At 40.2% G+C, this 13,258-nt stretch overlaps 1 protein-coding gene across 1 annotated transcript; it reads left to right on the plus strand.

The window, feature by feature from the left end:
- Positions 1–10,455: 10,455 nt before the first annotated feature.
- Positions 10,456–13,258, plus strand: LOC127965261 (homeobox protein Dlx1a). Its single transcript, XM_052565959.1, has 3 exons — positions 10,456–10,981; positions 11,238–11,437; positions 11,707–13,258. Exons 1-3 carry the CDS (start codon positions 10,669–10,671, stop codon positions 11,950–11,952), a joined length of 759 nt encoding a protein of 252 aa, XP_052421919.1. The 5' UTR covers positions 10,456–10,668; the 3' UTR covers positions 11,953–13,258.

The raw sequence follows: 13,258 nt of genomic DNA on the forward strand, positions 1-13,258 counted from the left end.
ACAACGGTGGATCATTTTATTCCTGATCAGGTGAGAATTCAGTATTTGATATTATTGCTGCTAGAAATAATCAGCTGCTTGTGCTGGTAATAATTACGTTTTTTGGTTTTCCTGTTGCTGACTGAGGCGTTTTATACAGCTAGACATCTGTAGATCAAATCATGTCCCGAAGGACAATTAACCAGAAATTTAACCAAATTGCAGCTAATTTTGTGTTTTCCACTCATATTTTTCCCAGTCTGTTTATCTTTTGCTCTCTTTCTCAGAAACTCCTTCCTTTTTTTTTACTCACAATGTTGTTTTTGTGTGCCCCTGTATCTACAGTTTTCCTCTTGGGGAGGGAGATGTTATCAATGCCGAATGTGAGTACGAGTGGTAGTCTGATATTTGGTACCTTAAAGAGCTATTTCTGCCTGATTTAACTCAACAATAACAATTTTCTGTGTAGGTATAAAATGAGAAAATGTATTCTATTTCTAATAGAAATGTGCATAAATTGTATGCCAAAAAAAAAAAAAAATGGGGTATTGATACTCAAAAATTGACTTTGGCATGCATATGATACGCAAGTGTTTGGCATGCATATGATACACAGTTTTCACGTGCATATGATACGCATCTACCCCACAACCCTAATTCATTGCGTAGCATATACACGCCATTTTTGCATATCAATACCACAAGTTTTTGATTTTATTTGGCATATGCATCATGAGATCAGGTTGTATAAAATGAAGTATTAAGGTGATATTGAACAATATTATTCACTTGAATAAAACCAGTGGTAACCATTTTTAGGCATGAGTCTGCAGTCCGCTTATAGATTGGTGATCAGTTGGTCATTTAAAAATATTGAAAGTTTGACCTCCTCTTATAAATTAAGCATATGTTTTACATTTTTTACAACTTTGCAGCATATTATTTCCAGTGAAACACTGGTTTTGGGGAAATCCCAGATTTTCTATGTGCCTTTTGCCCTCACTGTATGCAGACTTTTGATATCTTTTGATGGGGCTATTTTTATTATTATTTTTTGCATGACCGGTATTGCCAGGAAAAAAAACAGAGTGAGAATGAGAAATGTGTGTTGTTTGCTCAGGCAGCTGGTTAGTAACTCCCGTCTCGTTTTATTTCACCTCTCTCGTTATTCTGTCCTTCCTTCCCTAGGTTTCTCAATTCCCTCTGACCCCAGGCGCGCTCCCATCAGCCCAGCGAGTGTCGTGGACAGAGAGAAATGGAGAAAGAAGCAGGAATGGAGGGAGAGACACACGTGAGCGGAGGAGTGTTAATAGTTATTGATCCGCTGTGTTTTTAATGTGCAGCGTGGGCGACTGCCACAGCGAGGCGAGGGAGGCAGACACGATCACGGGAAAGCTAACACACAGAGAGCCGGTGTAATAGAAATCTCGCTTCCCTGTTTTTTGCACCGCGTCCCTCCCCTCTCTTCCATCTCTCTCTCTCTCTATCTCGGGCTGTAGATTGATCTTCCTCTTCCTGCTGTTTGGGGCTCTGTCATTACCCTCTCTGTCATTAGAGAGGAGTCAGCAGCCGGCCGCCCTGCCTGCATCAGTCTACACAGACAGCTCGACGCATCCCTCACACTGACTCTACATTTATAACAGCAGCTGACACACACACACACTCATGCATCCAGACCAGAGGATCTCGAACCCTTCACTTGTGCTCCAGGGGTCTGAGGGTTTTACCAACACACTGACAGCACTGTGCTCTTCAAAACACAGATGAACTAAAAACACACCTATCGATTTTTTTCTTTAACATCTACATTTTGCACACTTGCTTTAACATTGTTCACCAACCTCGCGCTCTAAAAACTAGTTTCAGCTCTCATGAGATTTGCTTCATTAAAAATATTACCCCAGTGCTTTTTGTTTGACACGGTAGGCCTGCTACAGTTATTGGCAATACCATTATATTTATTTCAATGAATACAGCATGATTTTTTTTTTAATATGGCACTTCATTTAGTAAAATAACTTCCACTGATGGGAAGTAATAGTTTTGATTTGAATAAAACCCACCAATTTTACCAATATCACATAAAGCATTTTTAACCTTCCTGACAAAAACAAAATATACAGAGTATATATCTGAACACTATTTAGTATTAGTTTCAATTGGTGTTTTTATTGTGCATAATGGCTGCATATTGGTACATATAACATAGTAATGCCTTAAAACTCTTAGTTAATGCCTTAGTTTAATGATTTCATTATTTGTTAGCTTTCATAAGCTCAGAAACCCACTGAAGTTCCCTCATGTTCAACCCATTATGGCCTCCATTTCTGGCAAATGTGAAAACATGTAATATTGCATTGATCCACCATCCAATCAAATACAATGTTTGTACCTTTTTCATAATGTACTGTATGATTTCCATTATGCAAATCTGTTTATTTGAGTTGATTTCTAACTTGAATGCTTTTTGACCCCAGTAAATAGTATTGATTTTTCATTTTTTTAATCCTTCTCAAGGCAATGTTATAAATCTCATAAACAGACTGCCTCAGCGCAGGAAAATAATCAGCATGATTTTATTATTAACAGTGCAGAAATACAGGGTACTGTGTTTTTATTTGAGCACTTTTGCACATAAAATATGACTCTTTAGAAATGCCAGTAAATCACACATTTGATTAATGCTCTGTTCATTTATTCATACATTTAAGGCTGTATTTGCAGGTGTTTTGTGCTGTTGTGTCTTCTTTTGTTATGCTTATTATGGTCTTTATTAAGCTGACACATGCAATGCAAATGAAGCTGTTACTTATGATAATTGTTGTTTTGTTGGTGTTAGCGGCTGAAGGGCAGTGATATCTGTCTGTTCGTTTCTTTCTGACGGAGATATTAAATGTTTCAGATGAAAACACATTCCGGGTCTTAGGAACCATTCTGGCAATGACAACTGTTCGGTCATAACTATTAACAGTGTGTTTCACTGAGGAACATGCATGTGTGTGTCCATGAGAGGAGGGGACAAATAATTGTGAGAGAAGACCTGAAAGCATCCGATGGGAATCTGTAGTCCATCGACTGATTCTGATCTGAATGCTTGAGCTCCCAGTGGCCTTGATTTCTCCAGATGTCTGTGGGCCCCCACACCGGGGGTCAAACCCCTACATGTGGGAGCAGTTTGGGGAAGAAGTAAGAAGACACCTGAGGATGCCATTGCGTGGTTTGGGTGGAAGCTGAGGGCCAGACACATATGACGGCCCCTAACCGCTTTATTTGTTTGAACATGATGTTCAACAGATCTCAGTCTGTGTACATTTCCTCTTTAGAAGCGTAAATATTTGACTACTTTCACTTTGCCCCCGTAAGAAGCAAATTTCATCGCAGAATATTAAAATGGAATGTCAGGTTATGAATATGAATTGCTCGGCATTTACATGTATCATTTGTGAAATGACGCAGAATGATTTTTCTTGCAGAGAGCGAGAGAAATTACAGGCTGAGCTCTTTGAATATCCTTAAGCATTGTGAGGAAATGTTTAATCTGTCTCCCGCTGGGAAACAGAAACCTAATGCAGTATCTCAGTACCTCTGCTTGTCTGGCCGCAGACATTTTAATGCATTTCAGAGTTCTTCTCTAGGTACGAGATGATGGACGGAGGAACCTTATATTTGCGAACACCCAGGGTTTAATGCACTCAGCGCCGCTCGCGCCTTGTCTTCCAGCCAACAAAACATGTTCCGTGGAATAAAAGAAAAAGCAGAGCACAAAATTATTCTCCCTGCCTTCTATCAAGCTCCTGCATTCAGCAGCGCGTCTGAAGGGCGCGTCAGTCCGCCTGCTCTCTCAGAGAGGTAATTATCCTTTTTCCTGTCACAGGGCTCCAAATGATCTCTAACCACTGGGGAGCTTTTTTAGGGGCTCAGCTTTGTCAATAGGAAGTCGAAAGAGCTTTAATTTTCAGACAGCTGCACATGGACTTTCATCTCGGCATTATTCCCCTGTAGCGGTCATCCACCCGAGAGCGCGCGCGCGCTCCTTTTGTTTGTGACGTGGGGCCGAGCGCGTGTGCACGGCCTCGCCGCATTAACATATTTATTTATAGACTTACACTTTTCTTACAGTCATTTTTGTGTAACGATTTTCACACTCGACATTGTCTGTGTAATTTCCCTTTCAGTGTCTCTCTGTTTTCTCCTCTCTTTCCTTCCCTTTCAGAAAGAGCCATGAATGGATGGAAAATTATCACAATTACTCACATAATTGAGCCGTCTTTGTGGCAAGTGCGGCTCGAGGAGCCCTTTTTCCATCAGCCAAAATGGTTTCATTATAGGGGTTTTCATATTCCCTGACACAGGGCACGGGGGGTGGGGGGTGCTGAAGTCGCTGGGGGAGAAGGGCGGATCATTAAGGTCACAGTAGGGATAATTATCTTGACTATGGAAAGAGCATCCAGCACCTTTTTCCTCTTCGCCACCACAAAAGCACCGTCCCTGGCCTTTCGGCACAAAGAACTTTGAAATAAATGGCGCTTCCACCTACAACTTGTTCACAAAGAGAGAGAGACGTGTATCAACATGACAATTTTCCATTATTAAGACTAATAGCGGTCTGCCTTGGGAGATCAAGGGGAGAGGGGGACGTGTTCAGGTGTGCTGGAGGACTGACCTCTCCCCCGTCTCTGTTTGGGACTTAACTCCGAACAAAACCCCGAAAGGGGATGGAGAACCCCCTCCGCCGCGCCTCATTATTTAATTACAGAATTTGCATGTTACCATTCTTTGTGGGGCCATTAATTGGACAATGGGAAGTGCATTTGCGACGGTGTAATCAAACCTGGTTTCATTACGCGTAAGGCAGCAGTCTAAATGACGCAACGCTGCACGTGATGACGACGCAGATGTGACATCATCATCCGCAGGCCTCGGCGGCTCCGAGCGCTTCCGCTTCGCCAGGCTATGACTTTTAGTGGATTTAATTTGCTGCGTAGTTTGAAGATTTGATGACTGCCTGTCTCGAGCCTGGAGACACAACAAGCACAAATACCACACGAGTCGTGACAATTCCGCAGTCCTTTCTTTTCCTCCTCGTCGATGCGTTAAGAAGGCCTAACCGTCTGTCGGGCGGATTTTTCTATTTCTCCCAGTAACACCTAACTCGGGTAATTGGTCATTTTTGGAGGGCAATTTTGGGGCAGGTGTGGGGATGCTGGGCAGACTGTTCTGACCCCTGCTGCTGTGGTAATGATGGAGGGAGGCTGGCGGGCTCTGCTCACCCTCACCTGCGGCCCAGGTGAGTGATGGGTGTAGATGAGCAGGTAGCAGAGGATCCCGAGCTGATCCCGTCCAGTCGAATCACAGACCGCCGTGTGTTTTAGTAATCGCGTGACACGCACACCTGTCATTTGCTGCTACATTTCATATTTTAGAGAATGAATGGTGTTTTAAAGGCAGAAACCGTAATGATGGGTAGATTTAACACAGCAGTTTGTTTATTTAAGCAAACATGACATCAAAATGATTCAAAGGTTTGTATGTGTTTTAATATCAATGCGGGCTAATATTATATTTACTGTCCATAAAATAGCAGAGACCTGCAAACAGAACCCGTGTGATAATGTGTGCATGTCCCAAAACAGAACAAGAGGCGATGAGACCCCTCAGCTGAAGCTAAAAAAAAAGGGACTGAAAATAATCGAAGAAATCCGTGAGCTTAATACATATGGTATGCAAAAATAATTTAATTATAGAGGTGAAATATCTAAAAAAATCTATTTTAAATTTTAAACCAAAATTCGATTGAAGCTGTTCTGAATTTATCTCTGTTATATATGCCTTTTCAAAGGTTATTTTTTAGAAATTTACACACAATAATAATGGTTAAGAGTACAAAATTCTAAAAGGTTTGCATTACAAATTTATTATTTTTAGATTTTTTAAAGAGAAAAAAAAACCTGTCAGAGAACTGTGACATTCTGAGATTATGAGAAGAATTGTGTATTTATTGTTTACAAATATGGTAGCACTTTATTTTAAGGTGTCCATGTTACATGTAATTACTATTATAATATCAATAAATTATGCATAATTGCATGCAAATAACCCTAATCCCAACCCTTTTGTATTAAGTACATGTAGTTCATTAATATTACTCAGTACTTAAATGTATAATTACACTGTAACAAGGACCCCTTAAAAATAAAGTGTTACCCAAAACTATTAAATTCACAATTCAGAAAAAAAAAGGAATGGGTTTAATTTTGTCCAAAACTTTTTAGTCTTTGATGTTCTAGTGGAAACAAAACGTTACAAACCCTGCAACTGCATTATTTTAACAGCACACCTAACTTTTCCACTCTGATTGACACAGTAATCTGTGGTTACACCTCAGAGTGTCTCTCACACACACACACACACACACACACACATGCACGTTGCTCTTGGTCTCAACAAATACTCTCACAGTGTCTCTTTGTCCATTGGAATTCAGTGGAGCAGCAAATTGAAGGTGCTGCCTGCTTAAACCCCTCCAAGAGAAAACCCACAGCTGTTTTACCATCATCAGGATTGATCAGATTCTCTGAAATGGGATCATTACGTCTGATCGAATCTGCCGCTGTGAGTCTTTGCTGCTGAAGGAAAGCCCAGGGCTGAATTCATATGAGCGGGTGTAAACAAGCTGTAATTGTAAGTCCCTGGGTAAAGACTGGACCGGTATACGTCCCCAAACACAGAGCACAGACGCATTCGGCTGAGATGTCAATGTTAATGCTCTCTTAATAACATTTTAAACAGCTCCACTTAAACCTGATTTGTTCAGTCCAAATATGTGGTGGAGGAAATTTAAGCTTTTTTACACTGTCATTTTCAGTGGGGATATGTGTGTGTGTTGTTCTAATATGATAATGGGATCATATTCTGTTTCATTAGTGCTGTGTCTCTTTAATTTGAAATAGCCCTCCATCATAATGCAGGGTCTGTCAGAAGGATGCACTCTCACATGAGGCAAACACATGAAGTGTAGACTGAATTAGAGATTATATAGTGCACTACAACTTATTTTAGACATAACTTATCTACTGCAAAGCACACCCAATGCAAAATTAAGCTTGAAAGCTAATGCAAACAAATTGAGTTCACATTTGATTCCATTAAACAATCTGAATTGACCCTGTTTAGAAAGCCAGAACATGTAGACCATGAGTGTTATTAACAGATCCAAACACAAAACTGTGCTCTTCTGACAATAAATAAACATACAGTTACATGTTTCGGTAATGTCTCATTACACCATGAAACTCGACCATTTTCATCGTGATTGATTCTCAGTTCCATTGTGATGTTGTCTTACAATCTGTTAACAATTTTTTTAATAATTAGGCATCTGTCCGGATTTGGGCTTTGGCTCTCAGGAACACTTTATCAACGGGACATCTCATGGGTCACACTGAGCTGGTACGAGAGCTTCATACTGAAACAATTAAAAAAGAATCCCGTGCCACCAAAAACAGAAACTAATCAGAGACTTCGCCTTCAATTTTCAAACTCGGAAGTCCCTTTACAGTTGAGAACCAGACCCTGAAAGGACGGATGAGGCCATAAACCCAATTGTCTCTATTTGAAGCAGTTTGTCAGCTCATGTCTGGATCAGAAGCACACACACACACACACACACACACACACACACACACACACTGAGTGGGCCTGAACTGGTGTGGTGCACTAAATCAGGGCAGCATAGCAGGTGTTTGACTCTCGTTCTTGATGATCCTCTTCTGTGGAAAGTGCTCTAACTCATCATCTCACATGCTGCTTTATTTGAGTTGCGTCTAAACAGAAAACTGCTGTGGTTTCATCCTGACACGGTGGGCAGTTGGACTGAGCTGTGTAATTATGATGGGACTGACAACATGGACAGTAAGAAACTGTTCTGTGATGTCCAGATTTCATTTAAGAGAGACCAGCGTTTTTTCTGTCATCCTTTTAAATTAAAACCACTTTTGTTCTAAAAGTAAATATATCAGATTTGGTTTTTAATTTAGCAAAACTGAAAAAATAAATAAATAATAATAATAATTGTCCACAATAAAATGTAAGCATAGAGCAAGAGAAAAAAAGTGATTATAAGTTATTCGTATGGTTAAATAATTTGCAAGAGAAACTTTCTTTTTAGAGTTTTATTAAAAAACAATTTTGATGATTTCTCACAGGGATTTTTTTTGTTTTTACTTTAGATCTGGATATTTAACTAATAAATGTATTACTGGTGCTGTGCTTAACTGTTACAAATCGATCAATAATAATAATAATGTCATTGCATTATTATAATTCAGTGATATAAAATGAGAGCATTTGCTAAATAAATAATTTTACACGTGTAATTGTAAAAATTGAAGCTAGTCTTGTTACATGAAATTTGCTGTCCTCATAACACTTTATATATGTGTATCTCATATATTCAGAATAATCGAAGACAATAAACACGTGTAACTCGTTTGGTGATAATTATTGGCATTATTTTCGCTCATTATGAGGATCCTCGAGGTTGATTGCGAATGTCATCTGAAATACAAATTGCTTTAAATTGGACCATTCTGAGGATGGTGGCTATCTAACAGGTATTTGTCAGATGTGGTCGTCAGTGCATATCATCCGGGCATCTTGTCAGTTCCAGGGACATCTCTGTGCAATATTCAGGAGTTTTTCTCGTGCGAGGTTTTTCTGATTTCACTGTATTTTATTATGACGGAGTGTGAGAGAACACGTGTGGAGATTATGACAGATTCGAGGAGGACTGCGGACGAGAGATAGAAATGAGAGGAGGATGTGCAGCAGTCCTGTGAAAATCAGAGGTTTTATTTTTCTCTTCTCTTGGCGTGTTAGTTATCTTGAAAACGGATATATCCCCAGCTCGCGATGTTATCGAATATCTAAACAAAACGTTTGATTGAATTGCTCTGTCTGTCATGCAACGTGTTTCTGAAGAGCTACACATTCAGGAAAAACATGTTACAATCGATTAGAGTAACTTCATGCGTCGCCGTTTATAATTTTACACCAATGTTTTAATGTCACAGTTATCCAAACCGTATAACAAAACGCTGAAACTATTTTACAGATTATAAATGAGTGATATTATTTAAATAATGCAATCCGTAAGCAAAGAGTTAGGCCCATGCTCAGTTTAATTGCAGACAGATCGAGATAATTCTGCGCCACAATTCGTCTGATGGTCAAATTTATTATATTTCATTTCCAATAAAAAATAATAATATGAATACGATTGCATGTTTCTTTTTTAACTTGGGTGGTTTCGGATGTTGCTTCCTTAAGATATTTACAAACATACGATTTATTTATTTATAAAAAATATTTAGAAACAAATAAATGAACATTTAAAGTTTTTTTTAACGGATCAGTAAGTAGATAAATATAGCTGCAAGCGTGTGCATTTGTTGTGATAATTGTTAAGGTAGTGCTGTGTGAACTTATAAATATAGCTAGCAATATATTGCTCTGTTGTAGATGTTTTATTTGTTGATTTGTTTTGATGTATTTTTTATTTATTTAACTTTTCCTGCATCATTGGGTCTGCCACATGTGGACTGATCGCACTTAAGCTTCGCATCTTAAAACTAAAAGCTGCAGATAATTTTAAAATAACCGGCAGATAACAGGAGCTGTTACCGACACCGACACCGACCCGTTTCTCTGATCCTCAAGCGCAATGATTCAACCCACGCGCGCGTGCACAACGCCGCGAGTGTTAAATACACAGCTAATTATGCGTATGAAAATTAAACAACAGTGTTATGCTAATTTAGCTGGATTCAGCTGTGTCTTCAAGCACTCGAGACTAGCATTTTAACCAAATGAATCATCAAAGTAATTCATCTTTGCGTTTATACCTGTACTTAATCATATCTGTTAGGTGTTAAATGCTTTGCTCACGAAGCCGTGACCAGCAGAAAATGCAAGAGCATGCTAAAATTGTTTTTAATATTTATTTTTAAATATATTGTTAGGTCAAATAATTTTGTTTGCTGTTGTTATTCCTTATTAAATTTGCACTTTAATAAAATAATAGCCTAATAATGCCAGGGCATTATTATTACGCACTGATCGTGTGAAAACAATTAGTTTTTGAAAAAACATGTTGATTATTCGTTTTAATGTGTAGTATTATGTGTTAATGAACACTGTTTGAAACCAAATCTCAAATATCAAAACCAAACATCAAAATCTGATGATATTTTATAATCTGATGTGTGGTAAATATTGTGGCTCTGCAGGAAGGTGTTTGAGCCCTCCACACACGGCCTATGCGTCTCGGTCCATTCCCTAAATTTCTACATTAGCATTGCACAATAGAGTCACAGGTTGGTCTTGTTTCTTGAGTTTATCAGGTCCGTCGGACCCGACCCTCGGATCACCAATCCGCGTCGCTCTTGGAGGGAGTGGACCAATCAGAGAGCACCTTGGATAAATATTCATGATTCCCTGATTCAAACCTTTGAGCGAGTTTGTCTGGATCCACAGCATCGTACCTAGACTTTTCACAGAGACAAACTACATTTTCTTATGAATGGAAAGTGAAAAAATCAGTTGCGCTTAAATTGGGCTCCATCCTTCACTCAGATCATAGAAGAAAACAAAAAAGCAGGGAGAGAGAGAGAGAGAGCGAGAGCGAGAGACATGACCATGTCTACAATACCAGAGAGTCTTAACAGCCCAGTCTCAGGAAAGAGCGTGTTCATGGAATTTGGGCCACCAAGTCAGCAAATGTCGCCTTCATCTATGAGCCACGGACATTATTCAATGCACTGTTTACACTCATCCGGACACCCGCAGCACGAGAGCGCGTACAGCCCGGCTCCGTCCTTCCCCAGATCTCTGCCTTATCCATACGTCAACTCGGTCGGTAGCCATTCCTCCAGTCCGTACCTCAGCACCGTGCAGACTTACCCAAACAACTCGGCTCTGGCGCAGACGAGGCTGGAGGACCCAGGTAAGAAACACTGCGTGCATGTCTTTGGTCTTCGCTGGTCGATGCGTTTGTCGGCGCGCTGCGAGAATGTTGGACTGGAGTAGCCCAGATGTGCTGTTATTAGGCTTGGTAATTATTTATTGCGTAATGCTATAAACAATGTATGCAATTAAGGGTAATTATACCTAAAGTGCCGCCTGTAAAACTTGTGCACAGTGATGTGAGCCGCGCTGCATGAACAGTCGGTGAGACAGCTTCTTTTCTCTCTCCCTCCCAGCGCCGGAGTCAGAGAAAAACACCGTGGTGGAGGGAGGAGAGGTGCGTTTCAACGGGAAAGGCAAAAAGATCCGCAAACCCCGGACCATCTACTCCAGCCTCCAGCTGCAGGCTCTGAACAGGAGGTTCCAGCAGACTCAGTATCTGGCTCTACCGGAGAGAGCCGAGCTCGCCGCGTCCCTGGGGCTCACGCAGACACAGGCATGTGTGCTCAGCATTCACGCGCTTTCTAGAAACCAATTCGATTTTGTGCACGAATTTATACAACCATTCAATGCTTTAGTAATTGCATCTTCTCATGTTTGTTTTAAAGTCTTGGGCCTGTAGCTAATCAAGGGTTGCACTTTTTTGAGGGACATTTTTAAAGAGAATTAAAATCATGCGTAAAACGATTCAATTGCATGCGATATAGATAACAGAAACAGATGCTGTCGCTCGTTCTGACTTCCCTACCCTTTTTTTCTTTTTAGGTGAAGATCTGGTTTCAGAATAAACGCTCCAAGTTTAAGAAACTGATGAAGCAAGGAGGAGGAACAATTGACACGAACGCTTTGGCAAACGGGCGCGGACTGTCCACCGGATCTCCATCCGTAGCGAGCGTCTGGAACTCAACAGCCAGCGTCAAAACATCAACACCGACCTCGTATATTCCCAGTTACACCTCATGGTATCCCACAGCACACCAGGACACTATGCAGCAGCCGCAGCTCATGTGAACCAGCACTGCTGACACAACCCCGCCCCTCTCTCCACCAGTGGCCCAGATCAGGGGACCCAGCACGGGCCACTCACCCTGCGGCCTTACACACACACTGGCCCTCCGCAGCCCAGACCAGATGCGAGCCGGGGACGCTCTCTGAAAGACACCTGCTGACACACCGGCCAGCGTGGACTGAGCGAGGCTCGTCTGCACCGGAGAGGAAACGCATCTCTTTTTTTTAATTGAAGGGAATGCCGGGAAAGTGGGTTAAATCAAAGCTACTGCTCTCCCCTTTCCGTGACTTTTTTGATGTGTAAAAAAAAAAAAAAAAAAAAAAATGATGAAACTGTACCTAGTCAGAAATGTATTTCATTTTCTTCAAATTTGTAATTTTCCGTCAGAAATTTGGAATTACCGGTTTGTCCATCCACAACAGAGTGCACGAGAGCGACATGAACATCACACAGACACGCGCTTCTTCCAGAAGCTCGTACAGTCGCTGCAGGCTTGTGTAAAAACTGGGATAAATCACACCGTGAGCAAGTGTGAACGTCTCAAGATTTCCCCCATTTTAAAGGGCACAAAGAAACCTTTAAACAAACTTGTTTTCTATGTATGGCGTTTTGTGTTTATTTAAATATAACTTATTTAGAACTTTGTTTTTTTGTTTGTTTTGTATCTGTTCGTATGTTTTATTTAAAATAAATGTTCTTTAAATTATGACGTCAGGCTGCATTATAAAAATAGAAGCATTCCCCTCGGATCTGAACCTAGTTTGTAAAGCTGAGTGTTTCTGGATCCTCCGAAGAGAAGCGGAGTGCAGATAAACGCGTCTCCGTCACCGAGAGATGGGGAGTGTTGACAGCTCTAATGTACAGAAATAGTCGTTTTCGTTGTGTGCTGAATAATTTGTGCAAAAGGATCTAAACATGATTGTGTTGATTAAAATCCATGTGTCTTTCCGTTTTGAGAAGTAGTTACCGGTCACATTAATTTATTGTTTTTGTCTCATGGAGTCTTGTATATAATGTGTAAACTCGAACAGTAAACATCTGCTTATGAAAGAAGTTACACAATGTCATCGCAACGTTTATTGCTTTACCAACAACAAAACATAATAATAATAATAATAATAATAATAATAATAATAATAATAATAATAATAATAATAATAATAATAATGCAACTCAGGTACTGATGACACAACTGAACTAATGCAAAAATCAAACTTGCTTTGTAAATAAATACGCCTGTCTCAAGACTTAGCCAACTTGCTTCAATATCCAAAATTACTTGTTTTCTGCAGATACCGTGCTTTTCAA

This window comes from Carassius gibelio, chromosome B9 (genome assembly GCF_023724105.1).
Source record: "Carassius gibelio isolate Cgi1373 ecotype wild population from Czech Republic chromosome B9, carGib1.2-hapl.c, whole genome shotgun sequence".
Classification (NCBI taxonomy): domain Eukaryota; kingdom Metazoa; phylum Chordata; class Actinopteri; order Cypriniformes; family Cyprinidae; genus Carassius; species Carassius gibelio.

Excerpts from the sequence above, each read along its gene's own strand:
- LOC127965261 (XM_052565959.1), top strand. The coding sequence starts at position 10,669 with ATGACCATGTCTACAATACCAGAGAGTCTTAACAGCCCAGTCTCAGGA. Across the intron at positions 10,982-11,237 it reads GACGAGGCTGGAGGACCCAG|CGCCGGAGTCAGAGAAAAAC; the intron begins GTAAGAAACACT and ends TCTCCCTCCCAG. Across the intron at positions 11,438-11,706 it reads TGGGGCTCACGCAGACACAG|GTGAAGATCTGGTTTCAGAA; the intron begins GCATGTGTGCTC and ends TTTTCTTTTTAG.